Source organism: Melospiza georgiana, chromosome 1, assembly GCF_028018845.1.
Source record: "Melospiza georgiana isolate bMelGeo1 chromosome 1, bMelGeo1.pri, whole genome shotgun sequence".
Taxonomy (NCBI): Eukaryota; Metazoa; Chordata; class Aves; order Passeriformes; family Passerellidae; genus Melospiza; species Melospiza georgiana.
Genome location: NC_080430.1, coordinates 65895998 through 65917485, shown reverse-complemented (window position 1 = coordinate 65917485; position 21488 = coordinate 65895998). Strand labels below are relative to the sequence as shown.

Below are 21488 nucleotides of genomic sequence, written 5' to 3'. Positions count from 1 at the left end.
GCAAGTTTGAACACTTTGGAAGATGGCACACAAGTCAGCAAGCCAGTGGGAGCAGATCATCTTTCAAGACTTTATTTTTTTCTCCTTCAAAAGTTTTATCTCAAATATTTTTCAAGTTTATCAAAAGAAATTTATTCTTTTAATTCATCTATTTAATGACAGCTAATATTTTGCAAGTTGAAAGTTCTGTCAGGGCTGGTTTTTTGTTATGGTCTGTTATTTCTCAGCTATAGACCATTTAATATTCTGTAAAAATGAAGAAGCAAGTGGAATTGGCTGTGAGTATATGAAAACTAGATGCATAGGAGAAAGCTTAAAAGGTTTCATTAAAAATTTAAAACTCTATGTCCTTTCCTTAGAACTGACACACTGAATATTGCCTTACCTCTGAATCACAGCCCAAGTGCTAACTAAACTGTTTTTCACATTTTAATTTTAAAGATAAAAATGTTGTGTGGAGAAAGCACACTGTGTATATTTCTGCACTTAATGTCAGATGCCCTGTTTTCTGCTATATAATCCCTTTCCATAGCAGAAAATGAGGAATTTTAACTGTGAAAATGTAGTCATATATTCTGAAAATATGACTTTATGTCCAGCCAGATTGTTCTGTTTGAAATGTAGTACAATTTTTGTTTTGGTTGTCTTCCTTTTATTGTGCCTATATAATTGTTACTTCAGTTATTGTGCCTATATAATTGTTAATTCAGTCCAATTGGCTGAATTTAAAAGCAACCCATTGATTGAAAAACACTTTTATAAGAGACTATTATAATGTAGCTTGAAGAGATCTGTCTTACAGTGTTAAAATAAGTATGGAAAAGACATGCCATTGCTAATGTTGCAAATTGGCTTTACTCGCAAATAACACTGGTATATGTTCCTTTTTTAAAAAGAATGATGGCATCTTTGCTTTGCATTTGAGAATAAATATGGATTTTTTAAAATAATCTGGTCTGTCATAACTCATACTCCGTGTGTAATGAATATGGAAGACTGCATGTAATTTAAAATTCCTCAGCTGGTAACACATCTCTAATAGCTGTCTGTTAGCAAATGAATCCCCTCGTGTTTGGATGCTCCTGGATGCGGGTTTGTTAGAGGGAATGCTATTTCAGATATTGTTTCACTAATGATATCAGACAAAAGTGTTTGCTCATCACTAGGATTTCTAAAGAAAATCTGTAGTGTGATTCATTTGGGATGTTAATCAAACAGTGTTGAACTGGACTAGATTTGTAATCTAATGGTTCTTTTTCTAAGAAATAAGCTCAGCATTAATTGCATGAATGAATAGCAAATTTTTTTGCTTGCATTGGAGAAATTGTTTTGACAGAAATTGAATGGGAAATAGACTGAGTTGTCAAGAAAAAATAAATATTTCAAGCATGTTGTGTGCGCTACTGATATAATGATTGGCTTATGGTCTTTTTAAAATATTTTTACATATAAAAATTTGACATAAACAAATAAGGCTTCTTTTTCCTGTGGGAGTGTTATTTCACTGATGATCCTGCAGTTTTGACTATGTGAATATTTAGTTTAATTTGTACAGTTTCTCACCTGTGAATTAGCTTAAAATAGAAAGAAGGAAAGAAATTGCAAGTCCAGAAGCACCCACCAAAATTAGAGGGATGGAGCACCTCCCCTACTAGGAAAGATGGATAGAATTGGGATTGTACAGTTTGAAAAGAGAAGGCTTTTGGGGTGACCTAATTGTGGCCTTCCAGTACCTGGAGGGAGCCTACAGGAAAAACAAGGCAAGAAAGATGAGTGACTTTTTACAAGAGCATGTAGTGACAGGACTAGGAGCAGGGGATCCAAATGGAAAGAGAGTAGGTTTGGATTTGATATTAAGGACAAATTCTTTACTGCAAGGGTGGTGAGACAATGGAACAGGTTCCCCAGGGAAGCTGCAAATGCCTATTCCTTGGAAGTGTCCATCCAGGTTGGATGGACCTCTGAGTAACCTGGTCTAGTGGAAGGTCAGGGCAGAGGGTTTGGAACTAAATGATGCCTGAGGTCTCTTCCAGCTCAATTATTTTATCTAGAATTCATTCTATGATTCTGTGATGTGTTTCTATGATCTGTTACCAAATATAGTCTACATAATAAATACGGAATGCTTTAACAAGCATGTGAAAAAATCAAATTCTCTTTCAAGGACTTACAGTTATGTGATTGTTCTGTAAAAAGGAGGTTTCTTTCTTTTTTTTTCCTCCCCTGTTCTGATTTAGCAGTTATTGATCATGTTAACCTAAGACTTATATTAAAATATGTCTTCCAAAAAACCAAAATCCCTCTTCATGTCTAAAATAATTCACTATCAATGTAAAGTAAATGAGGTTAGACTGAACTGTATTGAGACTGTAAATCTGCAGCTCATTCCTTTTGGCTCTGAAGGCCTCTAGGACTGTTGGACAGGATCTACCCCTCCCTCTGAAGAGAGGCGTAGAAATTGCATGTTCAGTCAGAAAAGTGGTTATTATGAAAGCAGTTTATGGAGTGAAACCCTTATTTTTAGTTCTTGGGAAAGAAGGCAAACATTGTTTTGCCTTCACTTTTTGAGGCAAGACTTAGTTCAGCGCTCGGTGGTGTTGTTCTGCTTGTCTGAAATGGGCAGAGTTTGGGTGAAGGGTAGTTCCACTGCGTCAGGAGTTTGGAGCTGGGTGTTGTTCTTGGGGACAAGTAAAAGCTGATACCTGCCAACTGGTTTGCCATGTCATGGAACCCGTGTTTTCAACCTGTGCACAATGTGTTGTGACAGCACAACAGTATCTCATCATTAATTTACGTGGCTGCACATGCACATAATTTGGTCTAGAAGGCAAATAGCTCACAGCTGTGCAAAGGTTAAGACTGGTATTATTCTTGTAGCAGCAGAAGCTACTTGCCTGTCTTTGAAAGCCTTCTAATTGCCAAGCAAGAGTGATTATCTTTTTGGAATGGAAAAATAGTCATTAAATTGTTCGATAGATCAATTTGTACTCAGACAATGGGATGTTATTAATCTTCTTTGGGACAGTTTCATGGACCTTTGGAAACATGAATAGAATGCTGCAGTGCCGTGGTTTGTATTTTAAGTACTTTGGGTTTAGATTTGCTATCGATTAGTTTTTTCCACTTGAAAATTAGTATTTTTGAGGTAAGGCTGAAAAAACAGTAATTGGAGAGCATATGCATAAAATACTGCATTTCATGACAGTAGAATTGTGCTGAATCATTTGTGCTGTTTTCAGGTACAATTTCTGTAGTAGTGGGATTTTTCATCAGTGTGTGGCAAAATTTTAAAGCCAGATCATCTTCACAAATAAACTTAAATGTACTGAAGGTACATGTGACATTGTCAGGTTTATTTATAGAAGAAATGCATACTTTGCAGCTCACTAACTGAATTCTTTTTCTTGCATACTTAGGTGGGTTTATAGGGAGGCAGGAAAAAAGGGTGTGAACTCAGATGCTTGATGCTTTTTTTTTCTTTGCTTTTTTTTTTGGTACTTTCTGCATAATGGTTCAGTTAATGTTATCCTTCCCTCGTTCCCTTGCAGTTTTTATTCTCTTTCACTTGGGTAGGAATCTGACTAAAGGATAAATGAGGGAGGGAGAAGACATGCTTGCTAAGAGAGCCTGTCCTGGTGTAAGCTGAGGAAAGCTCTCACATCCCACTGACATCACATTGCTCAATTCTGTCTTCAAGAGAGACACATGTTGTCATTGAACACCCATGACCATAAAGAACATTGTACCAGAAAAGTGGGAGATGGTGGACTGCAGATTTGTTAACACAGGAGCCGTCAGGCATGTGCCTGAAGGAGAGAATCCCCCTCTAAAGCTTTTGCTGTAATATTTCCATGCTTTGCATGACATTAAGCAAGTGTGGAAATGCCTCACCCTTAATCTGCTGAAGAACTGTATGTCCATGGATATTTTGACTATAGTTAAAACCAATTAAAACTTTTCTGAAGTCATTCTGGCTTACCACATTTGCAGGCATAAAAAAATTGCCTGCTCCTATTTTTTCTTAAATTAAGAAATAGGCAAATGCACTCAAGTTTTGGGATGTTTTTAATGACAAATGAACTGAGCAAAAATTTACGAACCACAGCAAATCTAGTTCTAAAATGAGACTCCATTATGGAGTGGGTCACCTTGCAGAGCAGTCCCCTCAGCCTGGCATATTTTTAATCACAAATGTGATTTAATTATTTTTTTTTTAAATCCTAGATGAATTTACATTTTTAGGACTCATTTTGTGCATTTGCTCTTTGGTGGAGCATATTTTTAGTGTCTCTTAACTATGATGATTTCCTGGTAGCCAGATAAAGGTTGGAGTTCTGTGAAAACCTTTTCCCAAGCTATTTCCTGTCACATTGGTTGGAAGCTGCCTCTTCCTCCAGGTGCTGCATTAGTGACTGGAATCCTGCTGTACACAAGCACCTATTTTCTGTGGTTTGTTCTGATATATATGTAGGCCTATCCTTTATATACCAAGGATTTCAAGCAAGCTTTTTTTTTTTTTTTTTCCTTTGCTTAAAGAGAATTTTTCAGGTAAGCCAACACTTTGAAACTGCTTGCTGGGAAATGTTAAAGATGATCTCTCTGCACTGGTTAAACCTCTGCTTTTCTTCTTGACTAGAGTTTTCATATTCTGATGCAATCTGTAAAAACCCTAGTTAGGTATTATCAAGCAGTATATGCAGTCATTTTTAATGACTGATTTTTTTGGCTAATTTTAGTAAAACATTTCTTCATGAATGTGCCGGCTTTTGATAGTTGGCAGACAGTAAATCTCATTTGGAACAGTGGTTTTTTTTCAAACACGGATGATCTTTCTGTCATTGAGTGAAATCCTGACTTCACATTCTAGTGAATCAGGACTTAATTTTTTAAATTGTAATTATTTGACTATATCTTTGGTAAAGCCAAATTTCTTTGTAAAGAGACTGTTAAATAAGAGTTTAAAAACACCTAGAACTTGTGGTTTTCACTTGTTTTCCTTTCACTCTTCTGTGGAAGAAAGACTGTGCACCTAGATCTCTTATTCTACTTTTTTTTCCCCAAATTTTGCCAGCTCTCCCCACCTGTCAGCACATTATATTGCAAGAGTGCTCTGCACATCCTCCCTTACAGCATCAACATGTATTCTAAATTCTGTCAAGAATAATTTAAACATTTTTGAGGGAAACTACATCCTTTGAAGCACTCCCTGGTGTCTTGTCTTCGTTTGATATTTTTAGTTGAAGGGGTCTGTAACGAGGCAGTTTGCAGTAGAGGTTGCTAAGTCATAATGCGCTCAGAAAGCTGCTTGGCTGTCTGCCTTCCACTGTCTGCTTTCATGATTTTACTGTTCTGATTTTTGAAGGATTTTGGTTGTTCAGTGAGTGGCCAGCCTGCTGATGGGCTGTGACAATCCCGCGTTCGAGTGATGAGGTTCCAGCCTGGATGGACGCACGGCAGGGTGGACAAGTGACCGGCTGGGTGGGAGCCTGGTGATTTGGGGGTCATTCCCTACCTGGGCGTGGGACCAGAAGCCAGAGCTCTATCCCAGAGGAGGCGATGGAAGGCTCTGGCACTGGGCATAGAGATGATCCTGGCTCCTGGGGGTTCCATGGGCAGCGAGCCGGGTGCCAGCCTGCAGCACATCTGGCAGCAGGGAGGGACACAGCACCGTGCGAACGGGAACGGGGCCAGGAGTTCAAGGGAAGGGATTATCCTCCACCCAGCATGTCTCCATGCCATGGCCAGTTTCAGGCTCTCCTAGCATAGGAGGAACATCAAAAACAGCAGTGAGTTCAGTGAAGGGCTGCTTCACTGAAGGTTTGATAGTTGTAGCAAAAGCAAAAAAAACCCACAAAGAATGTGTGCATGAATTTTATGGTCTGGTTGGATGAGTCTGCAAAAAGCAAATGAACTGTAGAGGGAGGAAAAATGGGCATTTTTTTCTGTGTCTTTCTCTCTTTAGACCAGACGCATTTATGAGTTCTACATCACATGAGATGTAAAGTTACATAATAAATTGATTGAAGGGAAGTAAACTGGTTGTGTATGAAAGCACTAAAAAGCTATCCATTTGGACAACTTGACATCTTTCATGTTGGTCTAAGGGATGTGCTAGCCATGTAAACATCCAGTGTTGTCAGTTGCTGATTTTTTAAAATTTTAATTATTTTTTTAGTCATTCTTCCAGCTTATTTGGGAAATCTGTTGTGCATAGCTGGAAAATGTTTTAGATTAAAATATTAAATGGTCATTTTGTTGGTTACATAGATACTTCCGGTACTGCAGCAGAATTTCAATTTGTAGAAGGTGTCAGCCAGGCCTAGAAGTGATACCAGGAAATGGTGTCCTCTACACTTCAGGTGTATGGCTACAAGCTATTGTCATGTGTTCCTTTGGAGTTTGGATTCTCCTGGTGTCTGGTTCAAACACTGAAGATGTGGGGCAGGGGAGTCAGGCTGTGGGCTGTACCCTGAGGCAAGCAGAGTGAGAGCTGTGGGGCTGTTCCTGGGTGTGGTGCAGAAGGCTGTGCCTCAGTACTCAAATGTTCGCTGTTTTAGGAAAAAAAATGCCTACTTTTACTGTCTGTTCTCTTAAAAGTCATAGCTGGTGGGGAATTAGTTATCTTTTATTTGGGTTATTGTGGCAGCTCCTGTACGTCTGCATCTAATTGTGCATTAGCCTTTTCCGTAGTCTTTTAGGGTGAAGGGAAAAATACAATAATGTTTTAAGTGTGCCAAGTCTCAGTTTGCATCCTGGGAGGAATTCATATGAGCAGTGTATGATGGCATATGGATGATACTTTTGTCTTTTTTGGAGCTCCTTTGCTTCTGTCTCTTTTCAGTGTTTTATAAACTACACTTGGCTTAGGGAAAACGTAATTCTGAGTAGCTCTGTGAGAGAAACAATGCACCTGTTTTCTTTGGTTTCATGTTTGATGGTTGACTTCACCTCTCATCCTTAGCATTTCTGACAACAAACAGAAACCCAAATGCAGCAGTTTGGTTTTGCTTAGCCAAGCACCTCTTACTGCACCTGGCAGGGCGTGAAATGGTGCAGCAAGGTTCTAGATGTTGACTCTGTCTGAGTATGGAGAGCAAGTCTGTGACAGCTCTGCAGCTCGTGTGTTTACAGTTTCCTGTGGAACATGCCAGCACAGCAGGCAGCTGTTGCCATTCAGCTCTGGCCAGTGACAATTTCAACAGTTTACAGGACATTTTAGGCAAAATTTAAAAACAAAGAGCTCAATGTCAACAAAGAGATTGTATCAAGTCTCGCTGAGATGGCATCTCTGTTTTGGGTTTAAAAATACCCTGAATTACCAATCTAGAGTGCAAAACTGTCAGACTATATTATGAGAGAGACAGAAAATTCCCATTGTCTGTGAGAGCCTCTGGCTTTTATTATTACAATTGAATAGCATTTCTGCATCATAGACAATGTTATTAATAATTGCTCATCATCCAAGACTGCAGTAAAGGAGTTGCTCCAGGGGACACAGAGTCATTGTACACCACAGTGTAATTGATCATAAAGACATGTTGCCTTCAGGGAAGATGCATTCCTTTTATACACTGATGTTTTTGCTTCTGAAATCTCCTTTAAGAAAGAGATTTCTGCTTATTTACTGATGTTTTAGTGAATATCTGGTGTGTCAGTCCAGTTTCCTGGCTTCTTTTGGCATCAGCCACAGTTCAGTTGCTTCTGTGTATGAACTGTGACCTTGATGCAGGCAACAGAGTGAATTAACTGCTCTCTGATGTTTTGCCTGGTTTAATAAAACATGTTCTGCATTTGGGCAATAATCTCCATAACAGTAAATGCTTTTAATGAGTGTCTGTGGTGTAGAATATCATTAACATAACATCTTTCCTGGAAGACTGACACAATGCTTGTCCTAGAAAACCTCGTGTGCCCTCAGCATTTATCCATGTGGATGCCATATTCCAGCTGTGTCTGTCTGACATCTGAAAGCTTGGATATTTTTCACCCAGTGGTGTTTGTTGGAGCTTTCCCTAATGGGCAGAACGGAACAGACCAGCAGCTCTTCTCGCCACCCCCGTCCCTTCCATCAGTAGCTCAGCTGGAAAATTCCTTTTCTGTTGTAAGCAGAGCACTCATGACGCCAGAAAAGTGAACAGAGAGCTCTGGGAAAAGGGTTCCAGGTTATATATTACCAATTTTTCTGAAGCCTGTTCTAACAGTGTGGCTGCAGTCAGTGCTTGAATAGCAATTACATATTTTTATTCTAGAAGATGTTATTCTGCAATAAACAGCACAATTTTTTTCCCCTCTGTCGAATGTGGAGCAAAACAGAGGGGAAGGAATTCCTTTGATGATATTCTATCTAATATATCCTAATTCTGTGTAATATTTCCTTTGGTGCTCGTACATATAGGATTCTTCATGGAATTTTTCCATTCTGTCTAGAGGCTGGCAAAGCCAGAATCTCAGGCATACATGCACATACACACATATGTTATGTATGTGTATTTATATGTATGTACATATATGTATCTTGCCACCTGCATTGTGGTGGAAATGTGCAGCAGTGTTCAAATGAAAAGTGTTACTTTTGTGTGCATTAGGTGCATATGACTGCAGAAGCATCATTGCCTCAGGTTTTTTTGGCAGGGTTCTGAAATCCCAGTTGTTGATGGACACTGCTCTCAGGTGTTCCTGTTTATACAGCTCTGGAAATTTGCATCTTGCCTTGAGATAAATGGTTCTGACATCACTTTAATGTGAAGGTTATGCTGCCTAATATGGGATTCCCATCCTGGTTTAAAATTCAGTTGCAAAGCACAGAGAGCTCCTTTTATTGCAGTAACAGTCTGTCAGAATTTATTGAACTGGTTCTGTAGGTTTTAAATTCTGATAGTCAGGGGATACACCTGCAATATTTGATTTGTCCGTTTGTTTTATGCTCAGCTGAACTCGATGCTGAACATGCACAGAAGGTTTTGGACATGGAGCACACCCAGCAGATGAAGCTGAAGGAGCGCCAGAAGTTCTTTGAAGAAGCCTTCCAGCAGGACATGGAGCAATACCTTTCCACAGGATACTTGCAGATAGCAGAGAGGAGAGGTAAGTTGTAAAAACCTTTTGTACAAACCCCCAGCTTGGCGATCATTGTTGAGCAGGCAGAGCCAGCAGTGCTTACAGAGGAAGCACAGCAAAAATGTCCAAATTCTTCCTCGGTAGAACTGGAACTTCAGATAAGCCTTTTGAACAAACTTGGTGTCCCAGGGGTACTGGATACCTTAGAAGATTAGTCAGGCTCTGCTCCTTGTCTGAGGAGATGCAGAGCACAGAACTGCATCTGGAACAGTGTTTTTCTCTGCAGCTGAAGAGTGCATCTATGTAAAAATATGGATGGAGGCAGCTGCTTTGTTCACTGGAGTTCCAAAGCCTGGAATTGTCATTTGGCAAGGAGATGCCTCAGAAAATTTTGCAAAGTGCAGGGAAAAGTTCAGTGTAGCATTTCCAAGCAGTTCCCAGGTGACAGCTATTCCCAGTGGGTGTGATTAGGACACGAGAGGTCACATTAAGTGCTTTCCTTATTATGAAATGACACAAGTCTGGCATCTCTGGACTGGTTAAAGCACAAGAATGCCAGAGATTACAGGGAATTCTGTGTGGGAGGTTTCCATCTGTTAGGCCAAAATGCAGGGACTGTTGGACTGGTAAGGAAGCCAGTGGGAAATTAGGTATTCATGTGGCAGGAAAAATGTAGATATTCTGTCCCTGCTCCAAGAGCAGCTCTGCTGTCATTTGTAATGTCAGAGTGGGGAGAACAATCCAAGGTTTCTATTTCTTTTCATGACTGCTATAAATACTCATCTGCAAGATGCTCTGCATGGGTGGCTAAGGAGAGGTGGGATATGTAAATCTAAATTCATGGTCAGGGGAGGAATTGAGTTTGAGTCCTCTGCTTTCTGTAATAGGTTGCCTCTTAGACTAAAAGTGCACATTGTCATGGGCTGGTACTGGACACACAGCTCTGTTTGAGTGTTAGGCTGCCTAACATTTGGAACGTCAGCTTTTTAGGATAATGTGGAGCCCGGGTGTACCAAAGAAACTGTTTCAATGAAAGACTTGGACCTGCAGTACATGTAAAACTGCAGAGCTGTAGCATATTTGAAAAAAAAATCCCCCAATCAAATGACAGAATTTATTCTCAGTTCACCTATGAAGGCTTTCAATAATGTAATTGTTACTTTTAGATAAACAAGTAAACTGTTCATTTAAATAATTTTGTACAATGCAGCAGATGGACTTAAGTCTGAATAGCCCTGAACTTACTTGTTTCCTCTTTGCATGTTAAGCTGTTCAAGAAAGAAGATGCTCATCCAAGTATTTACTTCCCTTACAAATTGTCAGTACTGTACTGACAGTAATAAGTAATTTGCTCGAGTAATTAGTAATGTGAGATACCCATGCTGAGAGAAAATACTGGGCTTGAGCCTGGGTTTTACAGACTACTGTAATTTCTCAGACTATCTGAGAGAAGAACTGCTCTCTGTTAACATTAATCCTGGTTTCTGAATTTCTATGTCTCTTGTATATTGACATTTAGTGACTGTGTCCTTAAATGTGTTTGCTTTTCTCTAAAAAGACTTCTGGTTGAGAAAATTGAAAAGGAGTGTTCCAGAATGGAAAGTTTCAATCCTTGTGCCTGAGTCCCATCTCAGCTTATTTCTGAGAAGGTTATTGCTATAAATACTGCTGCTAAAAATGTTTTGGTTTACAGAAGCAGTAATGGATGTTAGTTTCACAACAAAGATTGCACAGAATATGCTTGGATTTGGGCTGAGGTTGCTGCTGAGCAGCTCCTGTGGGCGGACTCCTTCCATTCCTGAGTTTAATTATTGCTGCTGCAGACAATTGTAGCAGCCTCTGGAGCCTTGGTAGGTAATAACCTCGTGTAGCTGATGGTCAGTTCACTCACTGTGCTGTTTCTCCTGCAGAACCCATTGGAAGTATGTCTTCCATGGAGGTGAACGTGGACATGCTGGAGCAGATGGACCTGATGGACATGTCTGACCAGGAAGCACTCGACGTCTTTTTGAACTCAGGAAGCGAAGACAATAATGTGCTGTCTCCCATGCTGGGTATGGTACCTGTAGTGACAGCCTGCTTAGAGACTGTGATAAACCACCAGAACTGCTCCCTTTTGTGATGGGTGATGTTATCTCATCAAACATCACACTTGATGCAGATTGACTGTTCTTCATTAGTGCTTATCAAAACATTAACATTTAGTTGCTGTACAAGGGAGTTGCTGCAAAACTGTGTGATATTTCCAGATAATCTCATTTTTCTTAATGCAGCTCCCTGTTGTATTCATCACAGTCTGGATAGGTGATGTGTTATGTACTGGCTTGAGGGGTATTTTTCCCAATATAGAGTTAATAGAGGACATTTTGACAAACATCAACAGAAAGCTTGCAGTAATTAGGCTTTCAATACTTTGTCTAACTCTAATTTCTTAGAGTTTGTCCAGAATGTTGCTTGTCAAACATGGACCAGTTGTGTAATGCAAGATCTTCTGTGAGAGATACTGAGAGACAAGATTCAATCCAGCAGTTTACATATACACTGATAATCAGTGTCTCAAAACTGGATCTTTTACCTACCATGGAAGTGTTTTCCTAGTTAAAAGCTTAAGTCCTAAAATGCCTTTCCTCAAAAGAGCCGAAATGATTTTTCTTGTGGGAGAGGAGATGAGGCTCCTTTAAAGGTCCTTTTGGTACCTTCTGAAAATACAGATGGAAATATCTTTGTGGAAGTGCTTACAGTACTCCCTATGTAAAGGTGGTTAACACCTGCTGTGAACATGAAAAGCTTGTGGTAAATGGTCAAGGCACACTTGACTGCTAAAGGTTTAGGTTTTTGTGCTTCATTGCAAAAACTGAATTGAGATGGGTGGTTTTGGATAGGCATCCACTTCATGCATTATTAAAGCTGATCATCATTTGAGCTTGCCAGTAATTGCAGAATCTAGGACTGTTTTCCCCTTGCTGGCTGTTTGGCAGATATTGGACCAAGAAGCTTCAGGTCTTAACAGCAAACAGTCTCAGCTGGATTATCTAAGGAACGGCAGAAACTACTTTTTTAACTAAGTAGATAAATGCATTAGCTTTTGAAAAAAAAAATATATTCTGTATTTTATGCTGTAATCTGAATATTACAGCATGTAATTATAGTGTCTATACATGGACATACATTGCAATATAATGTACCTGTGCTGTAATAATGTTCCAACACTGAGACCTTACTGCAGTGTAAGTCTCGTAAATCTCACTCTTGTGGTTCCAGACATTTCATTTCCCTCTGATTAAGGGATTTTTGTGGTTGTTTAAGAACCTAAAACCCCAGTATCAAACCAAATATGCAACAGTCTTCATTCTCAGAAAAATGAGATTGTTAACTCTTTATTTTGCTGTCAGCGGAGAATTGAGTTGTCAGTGCAAGGTTTGTTTGACAATTGGCCTGAACACCACAAAATACAGGTAAGTTATTAAAATAACTGGTAAAAATGAGAATCAGCTCAAGACATTGAAATGTTTTCAAATCTGCCTTGCTATAAACATTGCCAGCTTATGGACATTGCCTTCACAACATTTCATGACAGTAAGTTAAACTGCAAAATTGAGTGAGCTCTGTCACTCCTGAAAACTCCTTCTTGCTGTGTTGTCTGAATTGATTTAATGCATGCTGGTGTATACCACACAAGGCAGGTTCTCTAAAATTTCTAGTGTTAAAATATAACTCCAGTAGTTGAAGAGCAGGTAGAGACAGTGTGGTTTGAACTGCTGTGCAAACTGTCTGAGCAGAGGTAAGGTGTAGCTCATATCCATCTGACCCTTCTAAAAAACTTCTGAATCAAATTTTTAAGAGAATTTTCTCACTAAAGTTACTCATCAGCTGAAGCTGGGTGCTCTGACTATGGAGAAACATTTGTTAGGTATAAGAGAGAAGGAAAAAAGGGCTTTCTCTGGCAGATCACATAGAAAGTGTTTATATGCTTCCTCATTTTTACTTTTTTGCTTTCCAGAACTGTCCAGGAAAGATAATCTAATTTTGATACCTGAACTCTTAAACTGCAAGCAAACACTATTGCACTGTGTCACAAGTCTTTTTTGCACAGGACATGGAGGAAGCAGAGTCTTAAAACAGAGAGTCTGCCACTCCTGTGCACTTGAGCTGTGGTATAGCTCTACCAAATGATTGCTGTCATGCTGAATTAAATTTGATTTGCTTTTGCGTCTTCATTTTTAGTCAAAACTGGTGATGGCTGTTATTGCCTGCTTCCCAGTTGTTTGTTTGTTTCATTTCCATTTGTGTAGTTCTGTTACACTGAGTTTATTGGGGGGTTTCCCTCTTGGTGACTTGGGAAAGAATGAAAACAGCCTGAAAGTGACTCCTTAAGCAGCGCTGAGCTGATGTTGATGTGCTGATTTCTCAGTCCCCTTGCTGAGCCAGAGCTTGACTGTTGCTGTTGTTGTTTTCCCGCCTCTCAGGGCCCGACTCCAACAGCTATGTGAGCGAGATCAGCCTGCAGGTGCCGAGCCAGTCGGAGTTACGGCAGAAGCTCTGTTCCCTGTCCTCCACCTGCACCGACTCGGCCAGCCAGGACGCCAGCGAGGGAGAGTCCCCCGTGGTCCAGTCGGACGAAGAGGAGGTTCAAGTGGACACTGCCCTTGCTGCTGTAACTGAGAGAAAGGGTGCTTCAGATGGCAGTGATGAAAGTGACTCTCAGACTATTTGAATCTTAAAACCATATCCTTTGAGAATGACTTCTGAATGAATGAACAAGTGAATGAAGAGCTTGCCTGTGTAACGATTTGCTAACCAAGCGTAACAGCCAGATCTTTTTACTTAGTAATACTGCCTTTTTACAAAATTGCCAGTCATGTGGAGGTTGGTTTTTAAAGAAAAAATTATGCCTAAAGCACACACACTTTAACAGTAGTCTTGGGGCTCAGGGGAGCAGTAAAACTGTTGTATATACTATGTATAAGAGAATTTAAGGGGAAAGGTAGAAGTTACTTTGACCACTAACCTTTAAATGGCTGATTGGAAGTACTTAAGAATTGATGTGTAAAACTGAACCCAAATTGTTCCTTGCATGTTTTCAGCTGCTGCAACTGAAGATTTAGGATCCAAACCAAAATGAAAAGTTATTTTCTACTCTTTACTACCTACTGTCTGCCTCCTGCCTTTGTCTACTAATGCAGCAGTGTCTACTGTTCTCACACTTCTTATTCAGGACCAACTTAGTTATAGGTGTTAAGGAAAAAATAAGAATCCAAGAAGGAGGAGAGATGCATATGGAAATGTTGCACTCCTTGTGGAGCAGGTATCTTAGCATTGTGTACTTACTCCTCTTTCAAGATAAAATAAAGAATTTCTATCCCAACCATGTCTTTTACTTGATTACGCAGGTATTTTATCCATGACAAGTGAACAGAGGAGCCTAACTCAGGATAAAAAATGGTTATTAGGAGCACCAATGTAATGTGCTTTTCCATGGCAACATCTGTTTGACTACACTAGGGAGATAAACCTGAGTTAATTGTTAATTAAGTGTGTGTATTTTAGAACCTCAAGACCTATAGGCATCATCTCATTCCCGTTTTTTCTGCAGTCGTTTTTCTCTCTGAAGTTGAGGTCTGACCATGTCTAACACCTGTTGCTTGTCAAGTCTCATGCTCTATTTTCAGGGATCTGCTCTCCTTTGCGAAGGCTCCTGGCTCCTGCTCTTCCTGCACAGAGGGAAGGAATATAATCAGAAACAGTGTAAGTAAAAGGATGAGCTGTGATGTAGATCCCTTCCAAAGGCCTGCCCTGACAAAGCCAATGGCTGGGAAGGGGGGTATCTCCTTCCTGCTTGCCAGCTGGGCAGTGGCCAGTTTCCTTAAGGATTCTCCTAGTAGCTGACAAAGTGTTTCCTGATCCCTGCCTGGGAAATGAAGGTTGGAAGCTCCCTACCTACAATTAAGATATTTACTATTCAACAAGGCAGATGTTGAAAGAAATTTATCTTGAAGGAGCTTCCTTTACTCTCTCGCTTTCCAGAAGACAGACAAAATGTCCAAAAAAGTTTTGTTTTTTTTATTAAACCTCGTAGTACAAACCTGGAAAGTAAACAAAAAACTGGCAATAAACAACATGAAGTCTTTCCTTACAAGGAAAGAGAGCAGAGCAGCGCTAATAAATTAAATGTCAAACTGTAAGCCATAGTCAGAAGTTTACTGTCAAGAGGGAAAAGTACACAGCAAGGCCATAAAAACCAGACAACCACATTTGAAAACACTTGACTCTGTTTATGTTATTGTTAAATATTCCAAAACAGTTCAGTCTTCTGCAACAACAATCAACAAATTGTATTATAGGACTTTCCTGACAGTCACCACTGGCAAGCTCAGTGCAATATGGGTAGCTACGGTATTGTTGAATTCAATTACGAAACAAAACAGTTTGTGAAAACATTTTCCCTTTTTTATTCCACACATACTGTACACACAACCAGAAAAGGGCAACAGCTACTCCATTATTATTTTTTGTTGTTGTTCAGTGATGTAAGCAGCACTTATAAATGTTACAAGAAAAACCCTGTAAGCATCCAATCCAACCGATGAAGAAAGTGAAACGTAAGGCTTTTCTTCATCTTGTCTCTCTGCCATCCCTCCCCCCACCCCAAGAAAAGGCTCAAGTATTTAAAAAAATTTACAGGCATATGTACAAAAGGTGTGTTTTTTTTTTTGTTACAACATGAAGAGAAAAAATAGACAAGATGAAAGCAAATGCATTTTCACATTCAAAAGAAATACGCAGACTTGCTAGTGGCTCTAAATGTGATCATATAATGAAAAAAATTCAAAACAAAATTAATGCTTGACTGTGTAAAGGTGTGAAAAACAGCAGTGGAATGGAAATGGAATGTTAGAAAGATTGCACGTCTATGACAAAAGAAGCACTTATGGCTTCAATCACTTTTTTCTTTTTTTATCTTTTTTTTTTTTAAAGGATGCTATTGAAGGGTTTTTGATAAAGTAGCCAACAGCACCAAAAAATAACAGAATGGATTTCCTAATGAAATCAGGCACAGTTTTCCCTCACATAACTCCTCAAGGCAGGCAGTCTTTTTTCCTCCTTTTTTTAATTTTTTTTTATTTTTAATTTTTTTTTATTTTATTTTATTTTATTTTTCCCCCTCAAAACAGATGCATAGTGATGTGCTGGTAAAAGAGAACATACTCCAAATCTCCTCCTTTTGCCTACAGTTAGGAAACAAAGTCCATCTTCAGCTGCCATAACCTCCCAAAGAAAGTGTGTATTCTCCAATTTAAAAAATTACAAAACTCATCTTGCTGTGACAGAATAAAAGACAGCCAAAGTAAAGCAATTTCTTTCAAGTTTTTGTCTCCTATCCCTTTTCTCTCTAGAAAAATCTGCTCACATGACCGGAGAACAAATTATAAAACACATCAAACTTTAACCTATTCAAAAAATGGGTTAAAAGCCTTTTTTCACAGTTACCAAAAAGGCTTTTTATTTTTTTCAGCCATAGGGACAATACAAATTCATATTTTATCAGCCCCTTGCTGGTTTTAAAACAGTGAACATACGGCAGTTTAAAAAAATCAGACTGCTGTATCTATCTATTCTAAGTACAAAAAAAAAAATTTCAACAGTTTAATGCTAAAACAAAATTAGTTCTCTAAAACCAGAAGAAAATCTTCTTTAGAGCTAGTGCAAAGACAGCTTGTATTCTACAGCAAGTACTCCAAACTATGGTATAATAATTACAAAAAATATATATAAATTGACAAAATGAGAGTGTTGGCATCTTCAGGATTAACTTGAAGCACTTTTGGATGAACTGGAGGATGAAAGCCTAGATGATGGCACGTCCACTGTCGCTCTCTTACGAGGTCCTCTTTTTGGTGTAGGCTTGCTGATACAGTTCTCAATGCTGCCATTTTTACCAGATACTTTTCCACAGATTTGATTGACAAGACTGATTATTTGTTCCTGTTCAGGAAGTGGGAAAAACAAAACACAAATTACTATCTGCTTTTCCTCCAGAGTCACTTAAACAGGAGTGCAATGGAGTGCTTAGAAATGCTGGGACGCCCATCTTAAAAAGCTGCTTGTACCCAGTGCTGCTCTCCAAGAGCTGATGTGTCGTTTCTCCCACTGCTCTGCTCTTTACTTTTGGGGCCAAGGTAAAGAGCTCACAGCTAAAGACATGGGGCCTCAGCCCAGAACCCAGACACAGTCCTAAGTCCCCATCTTGAGTTCTGGGATTATTCATCATCACATTTGCTTGGAGCCATTACTGCAGCTCTCATCTGCACATGCTCTCCAAGTCTGCCCTGAAGGACGATCATGCTGGACTGGAATTAAGTCCACTGAACTTCCAGTTACCAGCAGAGGGAAGGTATTCCAAAGTACAGAAGTTACCACAGTGAAAGCAAAGCCTCATGTTCCATCCCAAAGCATCAAGCGGCTTTTTATGTTCTGTGGCACATATTCATGGAATTTATACTTCAGGTTTCATCTCTATCATCATGTTCCCTTTTTGTTTTTTGTTTTTTTTTTTTTTTTACTAACTCATAATAAAGCACCTTCTTCCCCCATCAAAAACAAAACCAAGACAAACACCCAAACCCAAGACCATTTTCCTGAGGCCTCAGCAGGACAAAGGCAGAGTGAAGTGTCCTCCCCAGTGTTGGGCACCCAGAGCAGTGTCAGCTCACCTCATCGTAGCGGTACATCATCTTCAGCCCCCGGCACGACTTTTGCTTCTCCACGTGCCGCAGGGCACACTCCAAGCAGAAGACAACATTTTCATTCTCCTGTACCACCTACATCAAAGAGCAGAGGTGGGGGGAAGAAGTGCAGTTACACTCCAAACTGTACCTGTGTTCTCCACACAGTATTCAGTTATGGCCTGAAGTACTACACCTGGATTTTACTGCAAGGTTGTGGAAGGAGGTGTAAAGCACACTGTGAAATCATTCAGGATGTGCAATAGCTAGAAAGAATCTATCTCTTTTACAGTGCTAATGTTGGCAAATATATCTATAATTTTATAAAACCCTCCACCAATATTAATGAGGGCTAAATCCAAACAGTATATGCATTTATTAGCATATCCTATGCAGTCCTAAAGATCTCCTGAAAGGAGTAGTTTCCCATTGCTTAAAATGCTGCCTTGAACAAGGATATAATCAGCTTAGCCACAGGATTCCTCAGCTACTGTCTTGTTCAGCAATGGTGACATTTGCTCAGCTGGCTGCCTGCCAGGCCTGCACGCTCAACTTGGAATTTAACAACCAAGTTGGGAGTTTTTTATCCACAACTACTGTTAAAGAGTGACATGGAAAAATCCTTCCTATTATTAAACTTACTCCAGAGTAAATGCACCAGAAGGTCCATTAAGAAGTTCTGGTTAGCATTTTGGGTTTTTTTCAAATAAACTCATTTTAAAGTTACTTCAAACTAATGCTGCTTAAAAAGTGGTCTAAAAACATGTATAAACTCAGCATATTTTATCCTAGGGCAGGGAACAGCTACATCTGATTATATGCAGATACATTTCATTTCCATTAAAAACCAAACATCTATAACCAAAACAATTCCCAAAAGATGACAGAGAAAAAACCTCCCAGACCCAAAGGACTAAATATGGACTCACATGCACTGCATTATGTTTATTTGAATACCTGTTCTTAGGATTAAAATGGTATATAAGGTTGTGGGAGGGGCTTCTGGTATTTTTAATGACATTGCTGTGTTTGTAGGTGTTCTGCATACAGCTCTAAGCCTGGAATTGTCACCACAGTGGTCAGCACACCTTCAAAAGCCAGTAGGCATTTTCCTCTTAAAAGAGAGAAGTCTATTTTTGGGCTCTTTTTGGACAGGCTGGCAAACAGCTTGATGGATGGGATACATCTCCCCAGCAATTTGGCTTGCAGGGACATTGTCTCAGCACGGGCTGTGGCTGCGTGCCTGAGGCTCATGGCACGTGTCTGAGCTGTGGCTCATCCTGAGACCTGCTCCGTCACAACCTACTGCTGCTGGCAACCTGCAGGTGTCTTTGTTAGCCCTCCTAGTGCAGTGCAAACATCTCTTAGGTGTCTGAGGGCACTGCTTCATCCCTTCTGGCAGGTGAGAAGCCAGCTGTCACTGCTGTCTTCTGTCACCACTGGCCAAGGCAGTAAATGCCACATCATCACCTCTGTGTCTTGTGTGGAGTGCAAGACATGGTTCAGTGGCCACAAATGCCTACAGATACCTGGAATGCTAGAGCAGGGAGACAGTTCCCCAGGAGTGGCAAAGGACTGTACCCACCATGGAAAGATAGCACAGGTGCTGACAAATCTGACACCTCCTCTCTGACGTCTCCAACTGTAGCCACTTTCGAGGCTTTTTCTTGCCATCCACGCCGGCGCTGCTGCTGTCGTGGCTGCCGTAGCGCGCCGAGGAGTGGAGACCGGCCTCGTACAGCTGCCGCCGCTGCCTCAGCTCCGTGTCCCTGTGAACGGGGGCACAGTCACACACTGGCACTGCCTCCAGCCACCACAGAGCCACACACAGTCACCCCTTCACCCCACTCAGCACTGAAACCTGAGCTCCACACAGCAAAGCCCTGAGTGGTGTCGGAGGTTGGTGCCATTCCCTAGGCATGGCAGACACACAGCCAGCGCCCGGGAAATGCTGCCTAACAGCAAACGCTATCTCCGGATTTTAACAGCGACCACTGTATCAAGCCAATGGTTCTCAAACTGCTCCACAGAGAAGTGGGGACTGCCGAGGACTTCCTGGAGGTCGATGGTTGCTCGAGCCATGTGGAGAGTCAGGAGCTGTGGTTAACATGACTGTCATTCCTGAAGTTGCCAAAAGCCACCTTGAAGATGAGGAGCCGTGGCTGTCAGAAGCAACAGCCCCTTCATCAGGAGGCAGAGATGAACCAAGGACCTGCTGCCATAAGGTGTTTCAGGCAGGAGAGGGGGAGCAGGGCAAGTGACTATGCCAAAAGATGAAGATCTTGCTGTACACCCAGGGAAAAAGAAGGAGATGTCAATAAAGGACAACCACCAAGCCCTCCGGCTGCCCTTCACCCGCGGCATCTCTAAGGCGGACAATACCTCCTGTGCTGAACTCTACAGCTTTAGGAGAGCAGGTTGGGTTGGAGCTGAGTGGAAGACAGCAAGTGTGGAGTGAGCTGAGCATATGGAAGGGGAGGATAAAAAAGTGCACCACCAGACACAGCTGAAGATGAGTGAAGAGCCAAGCTAAGCAAATGGCACGGGCAAACTGAGCAACCAAGGCATATCAGGAGAAGAAGCAGCAAGAGACACAACAAACAAGCAAAACAAAACAAAGGATAAAAAATATGTTCCACAATGTTCCACTTCAGATGGCTTTTTTTTTTTTTTGCCTTTTTTTAAGATTATTTTTGTCTGGGCTTTTGTTTCCTATAACCAGCCACAGGAAGGATCCACATCCTCCAGTGAATTCCAACCTATGCATAGGAACAAGTTTGAGAACCACTCTGATAAAGGTCGATGTGATGGTCTAAGAGCAAACACCAACACTTGTTTCGCCTTTTGTACTTGCAGACTTCCTCTTCAAGGGGAAAAAAAAGGCACTTGAAAGTGGTTATTTCCGCAGGGGAGCCACCTGCAGGTAAAGCAGCACACCTCTTTGCATTTCTTTCTGAACACTAAACAACACATGGGCTGTTTTCCCCTTCAATATGTCACTGGAAATTTTCCAAATGAACATGCTAGTTAGTTAAATACAGTTTGTAGACTCCATTCATCAAAACTTTCTTGACATCTCGAGTATCAGTTGTCACAAACTTGAAAGATAGGTAGCAACTACATGGTAGGGAACAAAAGAGAAGATCATTACACAGGCAACATTATATTTTCTTTTCTCACCTATCTTAAGAGAAACCCTGAACAAGTGTCCTTAATACTGAAGAGAAAAAGGAGTGTGAAGCTTTTACTCTTTAAAACGCTGGAGGTTCTAATGCCAGATGCGTTACCATGCATGCACAACTGCTCTCTTACTCACTATTTAAAACCAAGACAACTTTGTGTATACAAAGGACTTTTTGCACCTGTGGTATAACAGTCTTGATACTGAAGACAAGGGTTTCTGGTGCAAAACCCACTAAAGACGTGGATTGGCAGTGACTACTGATGGCAAAAGATTGAAAAACTCAGGGAAGGTGTTTAAGCTCTTGGCACCACATAGTTCACATAATGCATCAGGAAATCTCAACTCTCAACACCAAGAATTAATAAAAACCTGGTGCAAACTGCAGTTTCAGGTTTTTTAAGATGTCTACAGTAGGGAATTCTTAGAGTTAAGACATCCTAACCATGGGCACTGTCACATCAGTTGCAACCAAGGAAGCTGCTTCTTCCATGTGTGCCTGTCCTCAGGTTCATCTGCTGGGCTTT

At 40.5% G+C, this 21488-nt stretch overlaps 2 protein-coding genes across 2 annotated transcripts in view; one reads left to right on the top strand and one right to left on the bottom strand.

The window, feature by feature from the left end:
• Nucleotides 1-14422, top strand: part of DTNBP1 (dystrobrevin binding protein 1) — a 62125-nt gene extending 47703 nt beyond the window's left edge. The window contains exons 8-10 of the mRNA XM_058036793.1: nucleotides 8929-9084; nucleotides 10968-11111; nucleotides 13524-14422. Coding sequence (XP_057892776.1) covers nucleotides 8929-9084; nucleotides 10968-11111; nucleotides 13524-13771 — 548 coding nt within the window. The 3' untranslated portion in view covers nucleotides 13772-14422. The remainder of the gene's footprint in view (nucleotides 1-8928; nucleotides 9085-10967; nucleotides 11112-13523) is intronic.
• Nucleotides 14423-14563: 141 nt separating this feature from the next.
• JARID2 (jumonji and AT-rich interaction domain containing 2) overlaps nucleotides 14564-21488 on the bottom strand; it is a 211408-nt gene continuing 204483 nt past the window's right edge. Inside the window, exons 16-18 of the mRNA XM_058035531.1 lie at nucleotides 19366-19549; nucleotides 17769-17876; nucleotides 14564-17040 (exon numbers count right to left, since the gene is read on the bottom strand). Of these exons, the coding sequence (XP_057891514.1) occupies nucleotides 16864-17040; nucleotides 17769-17876; nucleotides 19366-19549 (469 nt within the window). The 3' untranslated portion in view covers nucleotides 14564-16863. The remainder of the gene's footprint in view (nucleotides 17041-17768; nucleotides 17877-19365; nucleotides 19550-21488) is intronic.